The sequence below is a fragment of the Magnolia sinica genome, chromosome 3 (assembly GCF_029962835.1).
Source record: "Magnolia sinica isolate HGM2019 chromosome 3, MsV1, whole genome shotgun sequence".
Classification (NCBI taxonomy): domain Eukaryota; kingdom Viridiplantae; phylum Streptophyta; class Magnoliopsida; order Magnoliales; family Magnoliaceae; genus Magnolia; species Magnolia sinica.
In genome coordinates, this window is record NC_080575.1 from 7,059,015 (window position 1) to 7,084,568 (window position 25,554).

Here is a 25,554-nt window from a genome sequence, read left to right on the forward strand (position 1 = left end):
GGGCGACTCCTGCCATTTCTAGAGCAGGCCCCAGCAGGAGAAGCCGCTCAGAGTTTTCTCATATGGGTTTTTCGCTCAGAGCTTTCTCCGATTTTTTAGTGTTTTGGTCCTTTTGGATAGGGAAGAAAGGAGATATTTATATGCGATTTGCGATTTGTAAGACGTAAATACCTTGTACATATGGCGTTTTTTGGTTTTTGGGGGGGCAGGATCACAAATAAACATCACCGTCACCGTGGACCATAGGAAGGTTTCAATGGTGGATCTTATTGTCACCACCGCTTCCTAAGGTGTGGTTCAATACATATATTATAGTGGGCCCCACAAAGCCTTTCCTATGGGAAACGGATTGGCTACTCCCCCTGACACCAGCCCCGTGGCTGGTGGTCAATTCTATGTGGGCCCCACCATGATGTATGTGTTTCATCCATTCCGTTCATCCATTTTTAAATATCATTTTATTTCTTGATCACAAAAATGATAGGTATATAAATCTCAGGTGCACCACACCACATGAAAACAACAGTAATTGGATATCCATTATTAAAATCCTCCTAAGGCCCACTGTACTATTTATTTGACATCCAATATGTTGATTAGGTCATACAGGCCGAGATGAAGGGAAAAAACAAAAATCATGTTGATCCAAAACTTTTATGGCCCCAAAATGTTTTTTAATGGTCGATACTCATTTAACATTGTTTTATGTAACGTGGTCCACTTAAGATTGGTATATACCTCATTTTTGGTCTCATAACCTAAAGTGATCTTCAAAAATATATGGACGGCATGGATGAAACAAATTAATCATGGTGGGGCCCACAGAGCACCGACCACCAGCCATTGGCTGGTGTAAGGAGTAGCCAATCCGTTTCCTTTCCTGTTATCAATGTGTTGCACCAAAAACTAATAAAAGAAAATGACATTCAAGCAGCCAGTTATCGCTGAATTATAATTTCTTCATGTTCTGAACCTTTAACTTTCCGCTTTTTCGTTGCCAATTTCTGTTCAGATGTCGAGCCAGAAATATTTCATTCGACCTGGGAGCCTGTTCCATACCAGAAGGTACCACAGTCAGATCTCTATCCCGCTCTGCAGCGTCATCTGCTTCTTCATTATCAGTACGGTCGCCACCAGCCGACGCCGGATTAACACGATGGTTTGGATTGCCACCGGCCGGCGCCGGATTATCAGGATGGTCTGCATTGCCACCAGCCGGCGCTGGATTATCAAGATAATCTGGATTGCCACCAGCAGGGCGATTTTTTGCATAAGAATCGAATAACAAACAGAAAATTGTCATGATTGCTGCGATGATAAACGAAACAATTCCTTCCTATTTCAATTTTTTAGCTATCAAAAAACTATCTACGACTGAAGCAATGGTGAATGTAACCCTGACCTTGCTGGTAACATCAATCATCCCTGCATTTTCAAAAAGAAAAATATGATTATCAAAATTTAAAAAAAAAGATAATGACATTTATATTTCTTACATTTTGTAAAAGTGATGGCTCTGTCCGCGAATTGGGGGGGGCGACTTCTGCCATTTCTAGAGCAGGCCCCAGCAGGAGAAGCCGCTCAGAGCTTTCTCATATGGGTTTTTCGATCAGAGCTTTCTTCAGCTGTTTAGAGTTTTGGTCCTTTTGGATAGGGAAGAAATACAGTATTTATATGCGATTTGCGATTTGTAAGACGTAAATACCTTGTATACGTGGCATTTTTTAGTTTTTTACGAAGGCAGGATCACAAATAAACACCACCGTCACCGTGGGCCATAGGAAGGTTTCAACGGTGGATCTTATTGTCACCACCGCTTCCTACGGTGTGGTTTAATACATAAATTATAGTGGGCCTCATAGAGCCTTTCCTATGGGAAACGGATTGGCTACTCCCCCTGACACCAGCCCTGTGGCTGGTGGTCGGTGCTCTGTGGGCGCTTCCATGATGTATGTGTTTCATCCATTCTGTTCACCCATTTTTAAAGATCATTTTATTACTTCATCCCAAAAATGACAGGTATATAAATCTCAGGTGCACCACACCACATGAAAACAATAATGATTGGATATCCATTATTAAAATCCTCCTAAGGCCCACTGTACTGTTCATTTGACATCTAATATGTTGATTAGGTCATACAGGCCGAGATGAAGGGAAAAAACAAAAATCATAAGATTGGTATATACCTCATTTTTGGTCTTATAACCTAAAGTGATCTTTAAAAATATATGGACGGCATGGATGAAACAAATTAATCATGGTGGGGCCTATAGAGCACCGACCACCAGCCATTGGCTTGTGTAAGGAGTAGCCAATCCGTTTCCTTTCCTATTATCAATGCGTTATACCAAAAACTAGTAAAAGAGAATGACATTCAAGCAGCCAGTTATCACTGTATTATAATTTTCTCATGTTCTGAAACTTTAACTTTCCGTTTTTTCAGTGCCAATTTCTGTCCAGATGTCGAGTCAGAATCATTTCATTCGACCTTGGAGCTTGTTCCGTACCAAAATGTAACACAGTCAGATCTCTATCCCGCTCTGCAGCGTCACTTGCTTCTTCATTATCAGTACGGTTGCCACCAGCCGTCGCCGGATTAACACGATGGTTTGAATTGCCACCAGCCGGCGCCGGATTATCAGGATGATCTGAATTGCCACCAGCAGGGCGATTTTTTACATAAGAATCAAATAACAACTAGAAAATTTTCATGATTGCTACGATGATAAATGGAACAATTCCTTCCCATTTGTATTTCTTAGCTATCAAAAAATTATCTACGCTTGAAGCAATGGTGAATATTACACTGACCTTGCTGGCAACATTAATCATCCCTGCATTTTCAAAAAGAAAAATATGATTATTAATTTTTAAAAAAAAATAATGACATTTACATGTCTTACATTTTGCAAAAGTGATGGCACCATCGGCGAATGAGGGCGGGGGGCGACTTCTACCATTTCTGGAGCAAACCCTAGCAAGAGAAGCCGCTCAGAGCTTTCTCATATGGGTTTTTCGCTCAGAGCTTTCTCCAATTTTTTAAAGTTTTGGTCCTTTTAGATAGGGAAGAAATACAGTATATATATGCAATTTGCGATTTGCAATTTGTAAGACGTAAATACCCTGTAGATGTGGCATTTTTTAGTTTTTGGAGGGGGCAGGATTGCAAATAAACATCATCGTCACCGTGGGCCATAGGAAGGTTTCAACAGTAGATCTTATTGTCACCATCGCTTCCTACAGTGTAGTTCAATACATAGATTGTAGTGGGCCCCACAGAGCCTTTCCTATGGGAAATGGATTGGCTACTCCCCTTGACACTAGCCCCGTGGCTGGTGGTCGGTGCTCTGTGGGCCTCACCATGATGTATGTGTTTCATCTATTTTTAAAGATCATTTTATTACTTCATTTTAAAAATGACAGGTATATAAATCTCAGGTGCACCACAACACATGAAAACAATAGTGATTGGATATCCATTATTAAAATCCTCCTAAGGCCCACTGTACTGTTTATTTGACATCCAATATGTTGATTAGGTCATACAGGCCCAGATGAAGGGAAAAAATAAAAATCGTGTTGATCCAAAACTTTTATAGCCCCAAAATGTTTTTTAATGGTCAATACTCATTTAACACTGTTTCATGTAATGATGTCCACTTAAGATTGGTATATACCTCATTTTTGGTCTCATAACCTAAAGTGATCTTTAAAAATATATGGACGGCATGGATGAAACAAATTAATCATGGTGGGGCCCACAAAGCACCGACCACCAGCGATTGGCTGGTGTCAGGAGTAGTAGCCAATCCGTTTCTTTTCCTATTATCACTGTATTACACCAAACACTAGTAAAAGAGAATGACATTTAAGCAGCCAATTATCACTATATTACAATTTCCTTAAGTTCTGAACTTTTAACTTCCCGCTTTTTCGGTGACGATTTCTGTCCAGATGTCGAGCCAGAAGCATTTCATTCGACCTTGGAGCTTGTTCCGTATCAGAAGGTACCACAATCAGATCTCTATCCCGCCCTGCAGCGGCACCTGCTTCTTCATTATCAGGATGGTCGCCACCAGCCGACGCCGGATTAATAGGATGGTTTGGATTACTACCAGTCGGCGCCGGATTATCAAGATGGTCTGCATTGTCACTAGCCGGTGCCGGATTATCAGAATGGTCTGGATTGCACCAGCAAGGCAATTTTTTGCATAAAAATCGAATAACAACCAAAAAATTGTCATGATTGCTGCGATGATAAACGAAACAATTCCTTCCCATTTGTATTTCTTAGCTCTCAAAAAACTATCTACGCTTGAAGCAATGGTGAATGTAACACTGACTTTACTCGTAACATCAATCATCCCGACATTTTCAAAAAGAAAAATATGATTATTAAATTTTTTTAAAAAATAATGACATTTACATTTCTTACATTTTGCAAAAGTGATGGCTCCGTCGGCGAATGAGTGGGGGGGGCGACTTCTACCATTTCTGGAGCAAGCCCCAGCAGGAGAAGTCGCTCAGAGCTTTCTCCGATTTTTTAGGATTTTGGTCCTTTTGGATAGGGAAGAAATACAGTGTGTGTGTGTATGTGCGTATGTGTGTGTGTGATTTGCGATTTGCGATTTGTAAGACGTAAATACCCTGTACAAGTGGCATTTTTTGATTTTTTGCGAGGGCAAGATCACAAATAAACATCACCGTCACCGTGGGCCATAGGAAGGTTTCAACGGTGGATCTTATTGTCACCACCGCTTCCTACGGTGTGGTTCAATACATAGATTCTAGTGGGCCCCACAGAGCCTTTCCTGTGGGAAACGGATTGGCTACTCCCCCGGACACCAACCCCGTGGTTGGTGGTCGGTGCTCTGTGGGCCCCACCATGATGTATTTGTTTCATCCATTCCATTCATCCATTTTTAAAGATCATTTTATTACTTGATCACAAAAATGACAGGTATATAAATCTCAGGTGCACCACACCACATGAAAACAATGGTGATTGTATATCCATTATTAAAATCCTCCTAAGGCCCACTGTACTGCTTATGTGACATCCAATATGTTGATTAGGTCATACAGGCCTAGATGAAGGGAAAAAACAAAAATCATGTTGATCCAAAACTTTTATGGCCCCAAAATATTTTTTAATGGTCGATACTCATTTAACACTGTTTCCTGTAATGCGGTCCACTTGAGATTGGTATATACCTCATTTTTGGTGTCATAACCTAAAATAATCTTTAAAAATATATGGACGGCATGGATGAAACAAATACATCATGGTGGGGCCCACATAGCACTGACCACCAGCCATTGGCTGGTGTCAAGAGGAGTAGCCAATCCATTTCCTTTCCTGTGGCGACCAATAGGGACGCGGATTTCCTGCGAAAGGCGTTCGCAGGAAGTTCCTACGTAAGGATACTGGGTGGGTCCCTCCGAGATGTTTGTGAGAAATCCACATCGTCCGTCCGTTTTGAGAGATCATTTTAGGACGTATGTCCAAAACTGAGGTGGATACAAAACTCAAATGGGACACAGGAGAAGAAACAGTGGCAATTCAGTGAGAACTGTTGAAGCATTCTTATGGCTATAAAAGGTTTGTATCAGGCTATCATTTTGGTATTTTCACTTCATCCCATTGGGAATGACCTTATAAATGGTTTGGATAGCATATAAACATCAAGGTGGAGCTCAGGAAGATTTCAACGGTAGGAATTTCTTTCCCCAATTTTCCCTTTTGTGTGACCCATTTGAGTTTTGTTTCCACCTCAATTTTAGACACACATCCTAAAATGATCTCTGAAAACGAACGGACGGGGTGGGTTTCTCAAAAACATATTAGTGGCCCCACCCAGCATCCATGCGCAGGAACTTCCTGCGAAAGGCTTTCACAGGAAATCCGCGTCCGACCAGTAGTACCCAATCCGCGCCCAACTCCACGTGTCCTTTGGAGATGGCCACTAATATCTCCGAATTCTGTAAGGCCTATGCAAAACTGATGAAAGGCGTGGATAAAACACATGCAGTGTGCCTTACAGCACTAACACGTCAACACCACCCAATCCGCTGCCAAATGGGAGGGGTTATGGGTTATCTGAACCATTCATAGCCTAGGTTTATCTGAACCATTTGTTTAGTTGAGCCATTAGAAATTGTGAATGGGATATCCAACGCCCTCTTTTATGGGTTTTTGCCTTTTTGTTTCCTTAGTTTCAGTCTCTTTGGGTTTTCATTTTTACAAACAGTGGAGCTTAAGGTGAAAATGGTGTTGGGATATGGAGTTTGAAAAACTATTTAGATAAAATAAAATTAAATTAAAATAAAAAAATAGAAAACTTATCGGTTTACAGAAGTCAAGGCGTGACGTGAGTCACTCAGCTTGAAATCAAATTTGCTCCCCTTAGACAGCATCTCAAGTGCAACAAGTTTCGGAGTAATCAACTTCTAGGATACAACGACTATGACCTGGTCTCACCGGTGCACTCACTGTACATGGGCTCAAACCACTTGTAGTCTTAACTTAAACTAGAAAATACTTAAATACAAATTTTTAAAGAGGAAACCAATTTTCTAATCCATACTAAAAACCAAAAAGTAAAAGTCTATTTATAGACTTTGAGAAGACACCCTTAAGGGTGTAGAGACACCCTTTCACAAAAGGGTTGTGACTATTGGGTTTAAACTCAATTGGTGTGACCCTGAAGCTTCAAAAGACAACTTTTTAAAACAAAAATTGAAAGAATGCAACCTTTTAGACTTAAGTGAAAAGACACATCCGTAGGGCACATGCGCACCTATGGCCACGGCCATGGCCCGTCCCAACGGATATTTTGAAACACTAAATTATTTTAAAATAATTTAAAATACAACAATCCCCCACAAAATTTTTGACATTTCAGGTTAAGATGGAAGAGTTGTGCAATGGTGCCGGTATCACCATATACTTGAACCAACATTAGAGTAAGCATGACAGGTCTACAGAAATCAGGTGACACCATAGTCTTGAACCTGATTCATTTTGGTCTATTATTAAAAACTCAAACAGAATAGGTGGAATTTAATTTAAGGTGGAAAGCAAAAATAATTAATGACTGAAATTGAATAGACCCATGGTTGAGATTATTCTTCTAATAAGGTTTTTTAAATATGGGCCACCCCTCATCAGATCCCAATCTTATTAGGGATAATCATTCTCAGGTCAGTGGGGAGTATGGCCCCTAAAAAGTACAAGCCCAATATTTTATGCAATGTTGTTGATGTATAGGATTTTATGCATGTGGGACCATAATTCCATGATCAACACCATTGCTCTTGGCTCTCACTTATAATAGGTGGTTGTCCAAAACCAACTAAGGTTATCAGTGTTAGATTTTGTTATTGGTTGGATGACCCACACTTGAAACACAAAGCTCATTATGATGTCGTTTCTTGAAGATAATTTATGCCTCTTAAACCGTGCAACTAAGCTCTTGCGTATTGTCCCTAGGATTTAATAGAGCCCAAACCCTCATAAAATCTATATCTCTTCTCGGTACCAGAATAGTACCTGTCATTGATTTGGAGAGGTGTACACAAGTTGAATCGAGTTGAGCTTGGCATAGCTCGACTCAGCTTGGCCGCTAGCTGACCCCAACTTGAACTCGGCTTGGCTCAGTTCGGTCAACAGCTCGGGCCAATTCGAGCCGAGTTCAAGCTACGATCAAGCCGAATTCACATGTGCATCATTTTTACAAACACATAGAGTGCACCTTCAATTTCTTACTGCATGTAAAACAACAATGAATTATCATCAAACACTCAGTAGACAACATCAAAATCAAGACACAAGGGTATTTGTTTCATATCCATACCTTCCTCGCCACCAGTCGACACTTGGTTAAGTCATTTCATCAAACACTTGATGAGCAACATCAATATCGAAATAACCGAGTCATCGAATTAGTTCGATCCGAGTTCGATTCGAGTTGGGGTTCGATCTAAGTTGAGTCCAGCTTGGGCAAGCTTGAGCTTGTTCAAAAAATCAGCTCGACTCAGCTCGAACTCATTTTCGAACCGAGTTGAATCGAGCGTTTTCGAGTCAAGCTGAGCGAACTAATCGAGCCAACTCGGTTCGGGTACAACCCTATTGATTTGCACTACAAAGAAGACAAATTATTGTCTTTTTAACCTTGCTCTAAATTTTTATTTTATATATATATATATATATAAGAGAGAACTTGATGAATGAACACATGGTGGATCCACACACAAACCTATGGTTGTTATACCATATCTATCACTCCCTGTGGTTTGACCGAACCGAGCAGTAAATCTTAGAGGGATTTTTTCCCTGTAACCGGATAGTACCTGATGGACGGAGTGGATTTTACATATACAACATGGTGGGCCTCACAAGGGGTGTTGTATGCGCTACTTTAAAAAGGTGTTGAAGAGTAGGATCCGGTCCAGCAGCTGCCATGGCTGGTAATTAGACCGATGGTTGGCTGCATCCAGACCCAGGAACCTTCCGAGATTAAAAAAATCCAACCGGTCAAGCTGGGACCTTTTTCCTTTGAACGTGGACGGGTACTTTCGAAAACCCGCGTATCAATAAAGCGGGCCGCGTATGATAACACGATCCTCTTTCGAAATAGCGTGCGGCGGACGCTTGATTGCTTGCGACCCCCGACTTCTGAAAGTTCCTGCGGTCGGAAGCTAAGTGGGGACCACCGTTATGTCTGAGAAAAATCCACCCCGTCAATCCAATTTTTCAGCTCATTTTAGAGCACAAAACCAAAAATTAGGCAGATCCAAAACTCAATCGGGCTATGCTACAGGAAACGGTGGGGATTATACAACCACCGTTGAAACATTCCGTATCAGGCTAATATTATCGTCTTCTCAGCTCATCCCAGTGGGAATGACCTCATGAAAGGTTTTGGATGCCATACAGACATCAGAAAGGACCTCGGGAAGTTTTGACCCGGCCATTTCCTTTACCAATTTTTCATGTAGTGTAGTCTTTGAGTTTTGGATACGCCTTACTTACGAATACCACGGTGGCCCACAGCTTCCGACTGTGGGACACAGATTGTGTATTGAATCATCAGTAGTGAAGGTGGGCTCCGCATGATATATGTGTTTTATCGAAGTGATTTATCTATTTTTCTAAATCATTACCCATAACGATCTCATGAAAGAGGGATATCTAGATCTCGATTAAAAACTTCCAACTTTTAATGCTTATTTGTTATTGGTCATCTCAAAACTTCCCAGGGCTTACCGTAATGCTTATTTGTCATCGAACTTATTGATTAGGTCATACATACGTGAATGGTGAGTGTTCAATTACTACTCTTTTCTATGATGTGGTCCATGTGAGATTTGGATACACCTCTTTTTTGAGCCCAGGCCGTGGAATAGTCTGAAAAATGGATGGAAAGCGCCCACGGAGCACTGTCAGTAGCCACATCGCTACTGACGCTATCAGTACCCAATCCGCGTCCCCGACGATCTGGGTGGCTGGGAATCCTGGTCCGCCTGCGGGTGGGAGACGTGCACTCCGCCAACAGAAAGTTCCTCCACCGGGGGACAAGCAATTGACGCCCGGAGACTTGCATGATACGTTTCCTAATCGGTATTCATACAGGTGGGACCGAGGCGTAAAATCTCCCGGATTGGAAGATCCCAGCCACTAATAGCACGACCCGTCTGTTGGACCCAAATCGAGAGTCTATATTCTCCTACAGAGGCAAAATTTGCAGATACAGCCAATCCACATTAGAACAAAACAGATCAACGGTATGGATTACAGAACCGCGGGCCCACTTAGCGCAATAATAAATAAATAAATAAATAAATCCGCGATGAAAATGCAGACGGCGCTTTCGCTTGAAAAACACACGTTGAAAACGGAAATCGCGTTGTCGCTTCCTATATTTATATCTCGGTTCCAAGACTTTACAATAGAAAGAAAGAAAGCAAAACTTCTATCGAGCAAAAACCATGTCAGCCAATCTCTCTCTCTCAAAACCCTTCTTCCCTCCTTCCAAAACCCATCATCTTCATCCCTTCTCTTCTTCCTGTTCTTCTTCTAGAATCAATCTCAGCCCTCCATCAAAGGCCCCACAACTGTCTTTGGCACCACCTCCTCCTTACCCAAGACAAAACCTCCTCTCCTTTCCCTTATTCCCTAATGATATTCTCATCAAATCAAAACCCCCACAAAACCCTTCTTCTTCTTCTTCTTCGGATTTCAGCTTCAGCCCCGACACAGACGACTGCGTGACCCACCATCACAAACTCGCTGAACAAGCATCCGACCTCCCGTCATCAGAGCCGTTCACTCCTCAACCCCATCACGCACCACCATCTTAGCCGCTACCCCGCCACAGCCCAGGCACCACCATCTTAGCCGCTCCTCCGCCACAGCCCAGTATTCTGAATTAGGATTCTTCTTAAACAATAATTAGGAAGTTTGTTAGGATGTTTTGTGACGCTTGAAAAACACACGTTGAAAACGGAAATCGCGTTGTCGCTTCCTATATTTATATCTCGGTTCCAAGACTTTACAATAGAAAGAAAGAAAGCAAAACTTCTATCGAGGGCCCTGAGGATGGACGGTCAATCATGAAACAATCTCGTATTTTTGGGTCCATATGAAGATCTCTGAGCAAAGAATTTCTTCAAGACTTGGTGGGATTGGCAACGGTCCTGGTCCGAGCTGGGTCAGGCTCAGACGAACATAGGTCCATGGCTCATGTGCAATTTTTTTTCCTCAAATGTACTTATGTCCGCATTAAATTGGAATGGAGTAATTCTAAGGAGATTCTGAGATCCACGCGATGAATGGCCCAGATCTCTCTCGGGCAACACCACGCCTCACTTTTACAGAAGGCTCCCTTTTGGCTTATATATAAGCTCCTTCATACCTCTGACCTGTGACATGCAGCGTAATAAAATCCTGAGTTAATTGTGTTCAGGTGACTCATGGCTTCAATGATTCAGGCCATTGTTACATGGGCCAACTGCAGATGATCACACACCGAAAATCCAGTTTATAGTACAACCTAGAAATCTCATTTTTCAACTTATTAATGATGGAGAGAAACATGGTGAACTGATTTGGCAACTGCTATTTCCCAATCTAGAAAGGGCTTCCAAGGTGCGGCCCAACAGACAATCGCCTAGATCACTGCACCACGGTATGTTGTATTGCTGATAAAAACAAATTTAAGTAAATGCTTAGCTTTAAAAATGGTAGAAGAAAAACAAATCCGTGGAAATCAGAGCGTCCTCTGCAAGATTTCAGCCCCTGTACACCCAAATTCAGACAAACCTCAGTACTGATAATCAAAGTCCTCGAATAAGCAAAACCCTAGAAAACCAACAAACCGGACACTTCCACAACTGCAACACATCCATTCACTGGAGGTAAGAGAAACTATAGGCTGCTGATCCATCGGGTCCTGAATAGTGTCCCGATGCGCCAGTCAGTACAAACACATGCAACATAACTTACAGCATCCTACCACCAAAACGTTCAAGCCCAATCCAACCAGACCATCCTATCGATGATTTCCGTTCGTGCTGCTGCCGCTGCCAATCCTATCCGATTCCCCAGCCTCTGCTGCCATCGCAAGGACATCAGGCGATATTTCCCAGCTCCCACTTCTTCTGCCCCAACTGGAACGCCTTGGGTGATGAACCCCAGCCCGCCCCTCCATGCCCTCTGTTGGGAGGGCCTGGCTCAAATCCGGGGAAGCCTCACCAATGAACCCACCATCCTTGTTCTCCAAACCATCGTGGCTGAAGCCTGCTTCAAGATCAGCCGTCCCTTCTCTTGCCTCTCCCCATGTCGCCTTTCTACCCACTTCCAGATCCCCAACAGCTTTCCCCATGTTTGGACTCATAAACCCTCCACCCACTGAACGTAGTTGCATCCCCAGGTCCTGTGGTACTCTTGCCCTGAACTTATTCTTTGACGGAGGAATGCTCGTAAAGAACACCTCTTTGAAGTTCTTCACCACCCCTTGATTATATGGGTTAGCCCGCTGATCATATCGATATCTGAAGTTCTCGTAGGTTGTCTGCAAACAGAATCCAAAAGAATGACAATACATCAATCAAAGAATATATGTTGAAGACCTCCGTGCTCTTTTCACAGGGGTCAGACTTGAGAACATGGTGAGAAACGTGATGGCTACTTGCGAAGAAGTGTCAATGTGGCACGCCTGAGACCCACATCATTCATCAGAGGTGCCCACCATGCATGAACTGTGGCCCAATGCTGGTTTGCTAATCAGGCGGGCTGCTTTAGAATGAGAAAATTGGACAGTTAAAAGAATTGACTATGTATACGTGTTGCCCACCTAATGACAGGACTGGCCTGAATTTTGGGCCACAGCACATGCATGGCAACAGCCTCCTCCTGAGGAGCCTAGATCTCATACACACTTGCTACATTGGAAGTTGGAACATGTGGGAGAGTGGGATATGTAATCTGACTCTTGCAAATACCCATGGGAGTACTTAAAAGTGGTTAGTTTACCTGGTTCGTGCTGATGAGATACAAGTGGAAGACAGTGAGGCCACCAACAAACCAAACTGATATGAAAGTGTAAATTATGAGCACAATGGAGGCGGGAGTCTTGGTCATTGCCTTCCAGATTGTGATGTGTTCAGCATCCATGATTCTCTTGATGTACACCCAGCAAAACCCGAATACATATATACACAGCAGAGTTGTGGAAAAGACAAACATGAAGAAGAACCGGTAGTTGCGCTGCAACCAGAAGTGAAATAGATAAGAGATTGGTGCAAATATCTACAAAATGGAGTAACAAAGAAACACACGCTAGCTGCTGCTTTTTCTGTCTTCTATTTTTTGGATTCTCCATCCTTCCCTCTCCTTTTAAATTCCCAAACCTCCCCTCTCCTTTTAAATTCCCAAACCTCCCTCTTTTTTTCCATAAATTCAGCAGGCACATAATATATCTGGTTGGGAATGCTAATTTAACACTGCAAAAATATCACATGCAAATCTCACTACAGCCCGAGTTGAAATGTGGTGTGTCTGAAATCTAAAGTCATTTTTGTCGGGCCCCATCATGGATAGGCTAGAGCCCAATAATTACATCCTCCGAAATCATTAGTGCTTAGATAGAAGACCTGTCCATTAGACGTGATCCACTAGTCCATTTTTTAATCATCCATTTTCTTCCTAAACAAGTCATCCAATAGAATGGTTAGCACTATCCAACCAGTGCAATTTCAGGTCCATGGGTGATTCAGATGGGGGCACGTGCGTATGACAGTTGAATGTGATTTAGTATGGTTAGTATATCAATAACATAGCGCATGCTTGATAGAAATTATAGACATTTGGGTGCCTCACCAACCCAATACACTGCCCTACCCAAGGGCAGTGGTGATCGAAACGTTCCACACAGTTGTTACAGATGGAACAGTGGGAGCAGCGAGGGGGCCGATACAGCATGCAGGTATCACAGTATTTGATCTTCACAGTGATCCCATTGACAACAACATCCTTCATGCGAGGTAGGCGCAACTGCTGCGGAGTTTGGCCACCTCCAACTTCCATGCTCCCATCATGGCCTTCTGGCTCTGGCGGATGTAAATTAGGTGGTATAATACCAGGATCTCTTCCGGAGGTGAACAGGAGAAGAGATAAAACCTGAGTAACCAGAAGCCTTGGTCAGTTTGAGATTTTGAAATTCAGGGCAAGAACAGCGAGCACGTGTATGGTCAAGTCAGAGAGAAGCAATAAGAAACAAATACAGAATGTTCATGATCCCACATATGCATATATATACTAATTACGGCAACCATTGCCAGATCTGTTTGTATAATGGTTCTTACTTCAAATGTAATAAAGGACGCCGAGAGCTTATTATACGATGCTAGTATCTTGACCAAAGTTATGGTCAGTTATAATAGGACTCTTCCAGTCATGATAGGAAGCCTCTAATATCATGATTGATATGCTCATGACCCGCCTGAGTATGTGTATGTTTTAAGAACTGATCAATAGGTAGGCATTTTTACACCATCAGCATGATGATGCATTACTTCTTTTCTAGGTATGTTTCAATCGCCTACAAATAGAAATTTTGAAACAGCATCTAAATTTCTAGTGATATAGTTGTGATCCATCAACCAGGTGATAAGAAATTGAAATACACCTCTTGATGTATTAAAGTGTAAATTTTCAGTATGACCATGAGTCTTCCAATAGGTATATTTCAATTTATTACCTGTTTGATGCAATTTTTTCCACTGAGTATTAAAACAGCACCAATCATAGAGCCTCCAACTCAATAGTTCAGTTGGTTAATGAACATAGATCCTGAGGCATGACCATTCCCCTGAGAACAGTTTCTGAGTTTTGGCGTGGCTGTGGCCCCAAAACTCTACCCAAGAAATAAAGGCCTTGTGACCTTCTTACCTGGGCAAAACTTAAAATAAAAAAGAAAAAAGTAAAAAAGCAGCACCGGATCAGAGAAAATGAAAACCTTTATGTTGCATAGTAAACTGAATCAATCTTTTCTGTTTTTCTTTTTCTGCAGGTTTTATTCAACCTTCTGGAAAAGAGAATTCGGGTGGAGTAGCACACCTGCTAATTTTAGTTCCATACAAACAGGAGACAGTAGAAAAGAAGCCTCTTAATTGAACCCTGGCCATTTTTCCACTCTTGCATGGTTCAGTGACATTTGAAAGAGAGACAGATATGAAAATGTAGACCCAGACAAGGGAAAGCTACAAGAGGAGAAACAATAATTTGCCACAAACATTTAAAGAGCTAACCTGCAAAGTGTTCAAAACAGCTCGGCCTTGCAGCCATACTATGGCTCCTAAATAATAAACCGTGTTATTCAACTAACATAGACTAACTTTATGTTCTTCCAGTTGTTTTTCAAGTTATAACTTTAGGCAATCATAAATGATTAAAGTCTTTTTTTTCCCAAAAAAACGTGAAATATAATATAAACAAATTTTCATGAATTATTATAAAAATAAATAAATAAATTGCATGAACCATTCTGTCATTGTGGTATACAGTTTAACTCTTTGAGTACTTCCTAGAGCCAACCGATTCCTACTTGGAAAGTATCACCTGGCAAGCTATTAAGTTTGCTGCTACTCATGCCATTTCTAGTATGTCCACAATGTAAATGAGTTGCCATGCAACATTCATTGTTGAAGAATGTGATATGGTCTGTACAGGATATGAAGCTCTCAAATCCATAGAAGGGTTCCTTTTCACTGTGCATATGCATGGACAGGAGAAGATATATATGGTGCTAGTGGTGACATATAATGTAATATTGCGGCTTAACAAACATTTTGATAGGCAGTGGACTGGACATGGTTTTGGTTTTCTAGCTACCAATCTCTGTTTTGAGTTAGGAATTCCACATTTTCTATGTTGTGAATTTCCTTAAGTATTGTAAAAGAAGAAGTTTGAATATCAAAAAAGTTATTTCTTCTCTTTGCTTAAACATTTCTTGTGGCTTTTCTCCTGTCCATTCTCTACGATTCAAGTGTTTGAGATCTCATTGACTCGATGACCAAGTTCCACCATTTTGGTATCAAAGCGGGTCATCTTCAAGGATTTTCGACTCTTATCGTCTCTTAATGGCTTCAAAAGGAGTGATACAGGAAGAGTTTGCGCAAGTAACCCAATTGATCTACGCACTCACAGAGCGAGTAGATCAACTCACACATTTGGTAGGCAATATCAATATGCAAGTGAGAGAGCTCTAGTGTGGAGGGAATCCAAAGACTGAAGTTGGAACAAGTGGAATCGTGGGGGAAGGTCCCCACCAAGGTCCTAACTAAAAAAAAAATGGCCTCAGCTTGTAAAGATACCAATGATCGAATCCTTTGATTGTTGGAATGTGACAGAGAGCTCAAAATTAAGGCAGAAATTCTAGAATTCCATGGTCGTTTCCCTGTTGATGACTTCACCGATTGGCTAAGCAAGGTGGAATAGGTGTTCAGGTACAATCGTACAAAGAAATCGTGGACAATTGGAAGGTTAAGTTAGTAGCTATAAAGTTTTTTCAGTCATGCGATAACATGTTTGGAATACTCTCCAAGCCAAACAAATCCGTTGAGGTATGGAGAAAGTAGTGGACCAATCATAAAGCCAAACAAATCCGTCAAGGTAAGGAGAGTATATTTTTGGGAAAATATGAAAAAGACGCTAAAAAGAAAGTTCCTACCAGAGATTTATGCATGTGACCTCTATTAGGTCACAATCTATATGAAGAGAATAAATCGATAAATGAATATACTGAGGAGTTCCACACATTGACATTACAAGCAAGGTTTCGTTAAGTATGAAGACCAAAAGATTTCAAGATATTTTAATGGTCTTAACCTGGATGCTAGAAATGAATTGTCTTTTAAAGTAGTATCTAAAATGTTCAATGCATGCATTCTTGCGTTAAAAGTTGAGGAGATAATTAATTAATGACTTGGGAGACGATTTGGTGCCCCATGAAGGCCATCATTAATGATGGGGCAGCACGCTAACTTCCCAGGTAAGACAACCATGAGACTTCCCATAGGTCAAGAGTTGATGGGCCAAATCCAACAATGGAGCCAAGCCCCCAACCTAGAGGAGGTGGTTATGGACAAGGTATTGGTGTGCCAAAGACGAGGCAAAATAACACTCCTTTCACTATCATGAACCTGAGTTCACAATTAAAGTGAATTTGGCCAAGGAAGGGGAATGTGGTGAAGATGCTCCTGACAACATGCATATGAAAGTTGAAGACGACCCAAAATATGAAAAACATATGTTAATACACATGAGGATGGGGCGCATGTTGAGAAAGATGTGGCAAATGTCTATGGTGATATGGGCAACTCATTGGTTATCCAAAGGACCATGCTATCAACACCTCTGGTGATTAATGACAGGTGATGGTTGCAACATAATATCTTCCTCATAACTTTCACTTCTAATGGGAAGATATATACGATTTTAGAAGATGGGGAGAGCAATGAGAACTACCTCACAAGAAATGGTGAATAAATTTAAAACTCAAAGAACACTTTCAACTTTGTATTCTCTGATTGGTGAGAACATTGTCAACTTTGTTCCTTTTCTCTGAAAGAATATAAGCATCCACGCCCAATACCAAATTTGTTGGTTCAAGAAGGGGGGAGAAGTTTCTATTAACTCTAGGTGCTTATTTTAACTCCCCAATGGATCTAAGTACACATATGACATGTGGTATGACACGGTCCTCATGGATGCATGCGACATTTTGTAAAGGGACCATGGTTATGGGTCAAAGATATGGTGCATTTGACTCGGGCTAACACTTATTCCTTCCTTAAGAATGGTGTTAATATCACATTACACCAGATGAAACATCTTTTCAACATGTTTAAAAATTGTTGTGAGTGGAAAAGTTTGAAGATGAACGCAAGGAGACTAACATTATTTATTTATTTGATTGCCAAAAAAGACACAAAACCATGGTATGCCGTAAAGGCCATACCTTTATTGTGGCAATCGTTTACGGGGTCGTAATGGTCGTAACAACCATTATGGATAAAAAATGACCTATAACTACTGTTAACGGCCCGTTACGCCCCCTGTAAAGGCTGTAACATCCCCGTAATGGTCTGTCATGGGCCAAATACATGTTTTTTGAATTATGAGATCGTTACATAATACCTTGCACAAAACAGTCAGATATTCTGCCTCCTATAAAAGAGCTCATTCATGAATACGAAGACTTGGTGCTCGAAGGACTCCTAGTCGAACTTCCTCCTATAAGGAACATTCGACACCATATTTAGTGTTGGGTTCAAGTCTATCGAATCTTGCGTACTACATGTCAAGCTCCACTGACATGTTTATTCCTTCCTTAAGAATGGTGTTAATATCACATTGCACCAAATGAAACATCTTTTCAACATGTTTAAAAATTGTTGTGAGTGGAAAACTTTGAAGATGAACACAAGGAGACTAACATTATTTATTTATTTGATTGCTAAAAAAGACAAAACCGTGGTATGCCGTAAAGGCCGTTACAACGTCGTAAAGGCCATACCTTTACGGTAGCAATCGTTTATGGGGTCGTAATGGTCGTAACAACTGTTATGAAAAAAATTACCTATAACTACTGTTAACGGCCCGTTACGCCCCCTGTAGAGGTTGTAATAGCCCCGTAATGATCTGTGATGGGGCAAATACATGTTTTTTGAAAAAAAAAAATCAATGTTAAGGGGTAGATACAGGTTTTTAGGGTTTTTTCAATTTAGAGAGAGAGAGAGAGAGAGAGATCGTTACATAATACCTTGCACAAAACATTCTGATATTCTGCCTCCTATAAAAGAGCTCATTCATGAATACGAAGACTTGGTGCTCGAAGGACTCCTAGTCGAACTTCCTCCTATGAGGACATTCGACACCACATTTAGTGTTGGGTTCAAGTCTATCGAATCTTGCGTACTACATGTCGAGCTCCACTAAAATGTTGTTGAGGTTCTATAAAAGAGCTTAATTCAGGAAAATATGTCACCATATTTTTTTTTTACATAATTATCTTCTAAGAAGAATCTTTGAGGATGTGTGTGAATAGTCATTTGATCAGCTGAACTACTAAAGTACCGGTATCCTATTCCCCGCTTGGATGATATGTAAGACATGCTGCATGGAGCAAAGGTCTTTTCAAAGATTGACATTAGGAGCGGATATCATTAGAGATTCATATCAAGCCTAAGGACGAGAAGAAGGGAATACTATTATTTTTTTAATATAATAGTTCATACAACTTTATTCATATTACATCTCACTTCTAAGGGAAAAAGGGACTTTTAGTCATTTATCATCACCTAAAATTACAACATGGAAAATGGCTGGAAGAACATAAAGTTACTCTATTGTTGGCTAAATAACATATGGGATTATTATTTATGAGCCACAATACGGCTGCAAAGCCAATATGTTATGAACAATTTGCAGGTTTACCTCTAAAATCTATTAAATGCCACAACATAGATACGTAAAAGTGTGAAAGCATGTGAGGTGAAAGCATGTGAGGTATGATACGGAGAGGTACACCACAAATGTAAAGCTATTAAAAAAGAAATTTTAACATACATGAAGTTGGAATCGACAAATGGTAATAGAAAAATATGAGAGCATTATAAGTAATTTCATGAAGAAATCATAACAGATCACCACACTGGAGTTGAAAACATCGTGAAACAAAGAATGCAATTACATGCACATTATGTCCTGGTTAGACTCCGTGATGGTTCTCAAATCCAACACTATAAACAATGTGCAGGATGTCGTGATGAAACATCAGCCACAAGCATAACGTGTTCAAAAGATGCGATAACAACCATAGCTAGCAACTAGAGTTCCAAAGACAGAATATGTTGAGTCATCATAATATCCAGCAGTCAACCACCACAAAGCAAAATAACATTTTTCACAAGAAAAAAACAAATGTAAAACTATCTAGCTTGCAAAGAAAAAACAAACATTAAGCCATCAAAAATCTAAGAGGTATGCCACGGTGATCCGTGTGAACTGTTCATTAGGAGCTATTTGTGCCTCCGTTGAAACACATGCACCACGAATCTTTTTCAGAGAACAAGCATTGGATCCATGCAGATGTGAGTACTGCAAAGAGTCCTGCAACAAAAAGCTATGTGGGGCGACCATCATGTACATATTAAATCCACTCTGTCCATCTGTTGAGGTAGATCATCTTACGACATCGTCCTAAAAAAATGGTAGATCCAACAATCATGCGGGCCATGCCACAAAAAACACTAGGGATGGGGACACCCATCATTAAAAAACCTGCTTCGCTCGCACACACCGAAGTTTTTTATCAAGATGATATTTTTTTTTCTTTTTCCACTTCGTCCTGGTGGGATTCCCCTTATGAAAAGGTTAGATGAAAATAAAAATCATGGTGGACACCACGAAGGTAAATGGTGGATGTCCTCATCCCCACTATTTCCTGTGGTGACTGGTGTGGCCCACTTAGGTTTTATTCTTGGCCTGATTTTTTTACTCACTACCTAAAATGATCTGCATCAACTGACGGACGGAGAGGACTACACATAGATATCACAGTGGGCCCCTCCAATTTTTTGTTGCACAATCTCTTTACAATTCTCTCACATCCAGATGCAAACAGGTGTTTCTTCCTGGAAGCCATTTCTGGAATACGTCTTCCAATGAGAATGCAAATTGCCTAACATGGGCTATTCAAGCAAATCAGTTTAGCATTTCTCAACATCTACGTTAGGATGCTATGACATGAGCATTAGCAAAGATCATTGCAAATTTACCACTAATCCAATGTCAGTGAGAAGGTAAACATAGAGATTGCAAAGAAAACAGACTGGGCAACTTGAGCCTAGTCATATAGAGTAAGATATTCGGACAAAGATGATACTCACGTATAATGTGAATGCAACAGCGACCACCATTATTGATATCCCCAGATGGTGAGGAAAATCATCCATTAGTTTTCTAGCAACAAATACACAGAATATTGCGGAAGGAGCAGCAATGAGAAATATGGTCAGCGCCAAAGATCTCACATCGGGTCCAAATATAATCCGCCCTTGAAGGAAAAATATCTGCATAAGATATGAACAACCACGTGAATGATGATATTTCTTAAAATAATTGTATGGTGATATCCTCTGTGGCATTGCAAGAGAAATAAATACTCTTAGCTTCGAAAGTGTAGATAAAGTGACCCTCTCACCACTCCAACTTTAATAATGGAATCATGAAACAAAGATAAGAAGCCCAGTATACATCAGCTAAGAGAATAGAAAGATCGAATATAAATGTAACTCCCAGTCCAAAGATCTTGAATCAATTAAATTTGAAAGATTTCATTGCAGAATCCACAATGAAGTGCCTATAAAAGAAAATAAAAAATAAAAAATAAAAAAGGATGATGTGATAAGATGGAATGGACTTGGTGAAGGGGATGCAGACATTTGATTTTATAGAACTAACAAATTTTCACCTGCAGCTCACATGAAAATGGAGATCGCATCATATATAACCAAATTGAGCTCTATATCTAAGACTGACAAAAACATTTGAGCTATCTACATCAAGTGTTAAAGGTTGCACTTAGACAGGAGGAAAAAAAAAAAAAGATGGAAGAATGTATATAATGGAGAATTTCCGAACTAGCCTAGACTAAATTAAAAATCCCCAATACATTCTAAAAATGGAGTTGTGTGTAAATCCGCAGTGCCAACATACTCTAAGGCACAAGCACAGCATATGGGAGTAGGGCTGTTGGACAAAAGAGCAACTTCAGGTTGGATTCTTAACTAGCTACAGAAACATCTCAGTGCCTAAAGCAGTGACTGGTCTATCATCAAGCGGCTATTTTGTGCACCACAGTTATCTTTTCACCTTCTAGTCTTGGCGAACCGTCAATGCGTCTACATAATTTGTAAACAAAATGGTCCTTATTTTCGTTTCAACCTTGTTCTTTCAGCCTTTTTTTTAATTCAAGAACATTGTGTCTTACCAAACTTGAAGTTAAAGGTAACTGAAATGTAGAAGGCCAACATGCAAAATATTGTGTCGGTCCATATAGGTAAACGTTAATGAATTATCATATACACAATGAGATGGAATCACTTCACTGAAGTTACACCATGATTCCTATATTCTAGGTGACCAAGATAACAGCATCCAGGAGCTCATAGTGAATATAGTCTAACACGCATTCAACATGAAATACATGAACTCATTATATTGCCTAGGGAATGTCCTATGTTCTGATTTTAAGCTCCTCTGTTCATGCATTATTTACGTTCTAATCCTGCATAAATGAAAAAATAAAACCAGGCATCTTGTATTATGTTAAAACCAGACAAAATACATGCAAGAGAAGAACTAGTCGCCATTTTCTACTTGAACAAATTAAGAAATATGATTTAATAATGAACACAAACATTTAAAAAAATAGTGGGAGATAATGATCCAAATTCTACATGGATCTCAAACATCTTAATTGCATTAAGAAAATAAGCAAATCCCGCACTGAAGCATCCAAAGCCAAGAGTTCAGAAGTTGAGACTTACATAATTTCATTCAATTAGTATTTTTTTTCCTTTTTGAGAAATATAATTTCACTCATGCAGTTAGTGAATTGAAGAATAAAAGCGCAAATAGAATCTCTTGCTAGGCCTTGCTCTTTTATAATATAAACAACGAACCTCACTCTCACAACCCAAAAAAGTACATAACTCTTGCAATAAACACTATTTATTGAACAAAACCACAACATGGCTAAGACATGTATTGAGACTACTGTGAGTTGGTCATGCACAGGCACAATAACTCATCCTACTGTGTTGGTTGGCTCAGTGACTCTAATTCAGTTGTGTAAGTTGTATGAAACTGAAAGGTTTGGGTTCAACTTTCAAGTCACCAAATGAGTAAGTATTTACCCTGAAATAGGATGATCTATTCACTAAGTCCAGTTTGCTCAAAGTTTTCTGCATAAGTAACATAATCTATAGACTGACTTGTCTCAGGCTTCAGTAGGGTTGAGTGACAACTTGTCAAATCAAATCAAATTGTGTTGAATTTTCAAAACTATCCAAGGTATTATTATAAAAGAAAATGGGAGAAATGTAAATGCTTCTTGCAAGAGTAGCCACCCAAATCGTACCTCTGAAAGTGTGTGAGATCTAGGTCATTCATCTGGTGGGCCCCACCAACAGCTGCATTTCATGTGGCCCTAAAATGGGCCAATCTGGCATCGGGTGGATCACATGTGGGCAGAAAAGTGGACAGTTAAAAAAGACCTGACCAACAGTATGCAAACAAATCACTCTTGGGGCCCACCACACACTTGACAGCTGTACCAGCCTGATTTTTCGGGCCACCATGCATTCTGGGTGGGGCCCACCGGATGAACAGCCACAACATTTGGCGATAGTTGAGTGTATGGAATTATCAAGAGTAACCACTCCACCGCCTCGTGAGATAAGAACAGGTATGAGCGTTGCTTTCCTGTTCTCATCTCACTAACGATTTGCAGTGGAGAAGGCAGGAAAAAATAATTCGACTTAATATGGGTTTCATTACTCGTATCAACCCAAACGCCAATCATCTGAAGTAAGCCAACGAGGGTCCAGTGATACGCCCAAACACAACCTAACGATTCAAATGCCTACATTTCAAGCCAAGCTACAAAAAGATAGTTTTAAGATAATGATATTTATGCCCATTCCTTCCTATTTTTTATTTTTATTTTTTTAACGCCCCTTCCTTTCGATACCTGCACCCCTTCACCATTACACAGATTGCAAGGAATGGGGTGTCTGTGGAAAAGGGGGTGTAAATATCAACCCCTGACGATCAAAACTGGTTCTTTTTTCAGTTATTCAATTCATCCGTCATACACCGCAGCCGAAATCCAGTCCGGAATCGAAATCGGTCACAGACGATTCTAGCGACAGTCTAAAACCCTAATTTCAGGCAGACGATGAATCAAGAAGGGGAAATCGAAGCCAAAACCCTAGAAGCAGAAAAGGGATTTCTACTTACATTGCTGCCTTTCCAGGTTTCGTAAGTCCGCGGCGCCACGGCGTCCGGTGCTCCCGCGGCGCTCCGGTCGGAACCCTGAGGCGGAGGGACTACGTACATCTCTCGACGGACAGAGGAAATCGAGATCGAGGAATTGCAGAGAGAGAGGAGGGAGAGAGGGAGAGAGAGAGAGAGAGAGAGAGAGAAGGAGGGAGGCTTTTCTAGGGTTTTGAATCTCCGGGCATGTGGGTCAGATCCGGGTTGTCAGATTCCGGGAATCCCCGGCGTCGTGAGACCGGGCGGCAACTGCCATGGTCCGTACGGGTGGGAATTTTACTTCTCTTTTCTCTCCAGCGACGAGACATGGGAAAAAGTGAGAGGATTTTTTGAGAGCGGTGCTCTCCTTTCAGCCGTCTTGCCTTTACACAGGCTACTCGCGCGAGTATCGTTGAAGTAGGAATCCAAGTGCACGCGGATTGCGTCCTACCCCCGCCGGACGGTAATCCGTCCGAGCAGGGCTCTTTGGGGCCCACATTGATGTAAGTGTTTTATCCTCGCCGTTTATCAGGTCATTTTAAGGTATGGTGAAAAATATTAGGCAGGAAAAAATCTTAAGTGGACCACAAAGTGGGGATTGAACGTCCATCGTTAAAAAGTTTTTGGGAACTGAAGTAGCTTCGGATCAAGCTTATATTTGTGTTTACACTCAATCCACGTCTACATTACCTTATTTATAGGTTGGATGGGAAAAAAACATCACAGTGGCCCTCATAAGGGCCTGTTTGGCCGGCTGGATTAGATGGGCTTAGGTGGGATGGAATTGCATCTGGTCCTGTGCTAATTTCACTCTATGTTTGGGAAGAGTGGAAAAGCTTGTAAGTAGGCTAGATGGAATCGTATCGGGTCTGTGCTAATATCACTAAATGTTAGCAAGTTGTGTAGATCCCACCATGATGTGTGGGCTATATCCACACCGTCCACCCATTTTTTGAGATTATTTTAGAGCATTGATCAAAAAATCAGGTAATTCTAAAGCTCAAGTGAACCCCACCATAGAAAGCAATGGGGGTTGAACACTTGCCGTTGAAAACTTCTTTGGGGCACATAAGTTTTGGATCTACTTCATTTTTAGGCCCATGCCATAAAATGAGGTTACAAAACAAATAAACTGTTTAGATATAACACATTTATGTTATTGTCAATAGTTTCAAATGATAGTAGGTACAACCTTTCAATATACCACCATGTTACAAACAAAAAAGGGAATTACGCTTATCCCATGGTAACAGGAACAGTCCCTGCCACGGGTAATGATGATGTTTTTTGAATCCCATCCACCTAATACCGTGGGATCGGTCCGGCCAAATAGGCCCTAAGGGCCCGTTTGGCCGGGTGGATTGGAAGGGATTGAATGGTATTAGGGTGGATGGCATGGATTTCTAGGTAATAATGGTGTTGTCAGTGGATTGTCTGGAGATCCATGGGATTGATATATCCCTGGATTGCTATATCCAGTCTGTTTGGCGCGCCCGGCCAATCCCGGTATTAAACTTTCTCATCCCTTCTAATCCCTCAAACCAAACACGTCCCAGGCAAATTTGAAGGATTAGGGTGGATTTGATGGGATTTAAATGTAATGATGGTGTTTTCAGCGGATTGTCTTGAGATACATGGGATTGGGATCAGATCACCGACTCTGTTTGGCACGCCAGGCCAATCCCGGGATTTGACTTCCAATCCCTTCCAATACCATCCAATCCCTTCCAATCCGACCGGCCAAACGGGCCCTAAAGGTTTCAACGGTGAGTGTCATTATCACCGGCGTGGATAAAATACTTACATCACTTTGGGCCCCACAGAGGGTAGGACGCAATCCGCGTCCAATCCAAGTCGTTCGTACACTTGCCACACACACGTGTGAGATAGCCCTCGGTTGCGGGACGCAGTTTGCATGCTGACCCTGCCTAGCCACGTCGCTTCTG

General features: G+C 41.1%; 2 protein-coding genes across 3 annotated transcripts; one reads left to right on the top strand and one right to left on the bottom strand.

Moving 5' to 3' along the window:
• The first annotated feature begins 9,419 nt into the window (after window positions 1-9,419).
• On the top strand, window positions 9,420-10,365 carry LOC131238785 (uncharacterized). The gene is made up of 2 exons (XM_058236385.1): window positions 9,420-9,625; window positions 10,086-10,365. The coding sequence occupies exons 1-2, from the start codon at window positions 9,420-9,422 to the stop codon at window positions 10,363-10,365; spliced, it is 486 nt and encodes a 161-aa protein (XP_058092368.1).
• An 898-nt stretch (window positions 10,366-11,263) lies between these two features.
• On the bottom strand, window positions 11,264-23,990 carry LOC131239410 (probable protein S-acyltransferase 7). 2 transcript variants are annotated; one of them, XM_058237101.1, is made up of 5 exons: window positions 23,594-23,989; window positions 20,458-20,640; window positions 13,385-13,684; window positions 12,539-12,772; window positions 11,264-12,077 (listed from the first exon to the last, which is right to left on the bottom strand). In XM_058237101.1, the coding sequence occupies exons 1-5, from the start codon at window positions 23,690-23,692 to the stop codon at window positions 11,556-11,558; spliced, it is 1,338 nt and encodes a 445-aa protein (XP_058093084.1). In that variant the 5' UTR covers window positions 23,693-23,989; the 3' UTR covers window positions 11,264-11,555. The 2 variants fall into 2 exon arrangements, with proteins under 2 accessions (XP_058093084.1, XP_058093085.1); XM_058237102.1 differs by lacking the exon at window positions 20,458-20,640 and having other exon boundaries at window positions 23,594-23,990.
• Window positions 23,991-25,554: the final 1,564 nt, after the last annotated feature.

Coding starts and splice junctions, on each gene's coding strand:
- LOC131238785 (XM_058236385.1), top strand. CDS start 9,420: ATGGATGGAAAGCGCCCACGGAGCACTGTCAGTAGCCACATCGCTACT. Junction 9,626..10,085: donor CATGATACGTTTCCTAATCG/GTATTCATACAG, acceptor TTCTTCTTCTAG/AATCAATCTCAGCCCTCCAT.
- LOC131239410 (XM_058237101.1), bottom strand. CDS start 23,692: ATGTACGTAGTCCCTCCGCCTCAGGGTTCCGACCGGAGCGCCGCGGGA. Junction 13,685..20,457: donor CTGTTGCATTCACATTATAC/GTGAGTATCATC, acceptor CTGGTTACTCAG/GTTTTATCTCTTCTCCTGTT. Junction 12,078..12,538: donor ATCTCATCAGCACGAACCAG/GTAAACTAACCA, acceptor TTCTGTTTGCAG/ACAACCTACGAGAACTTCAG.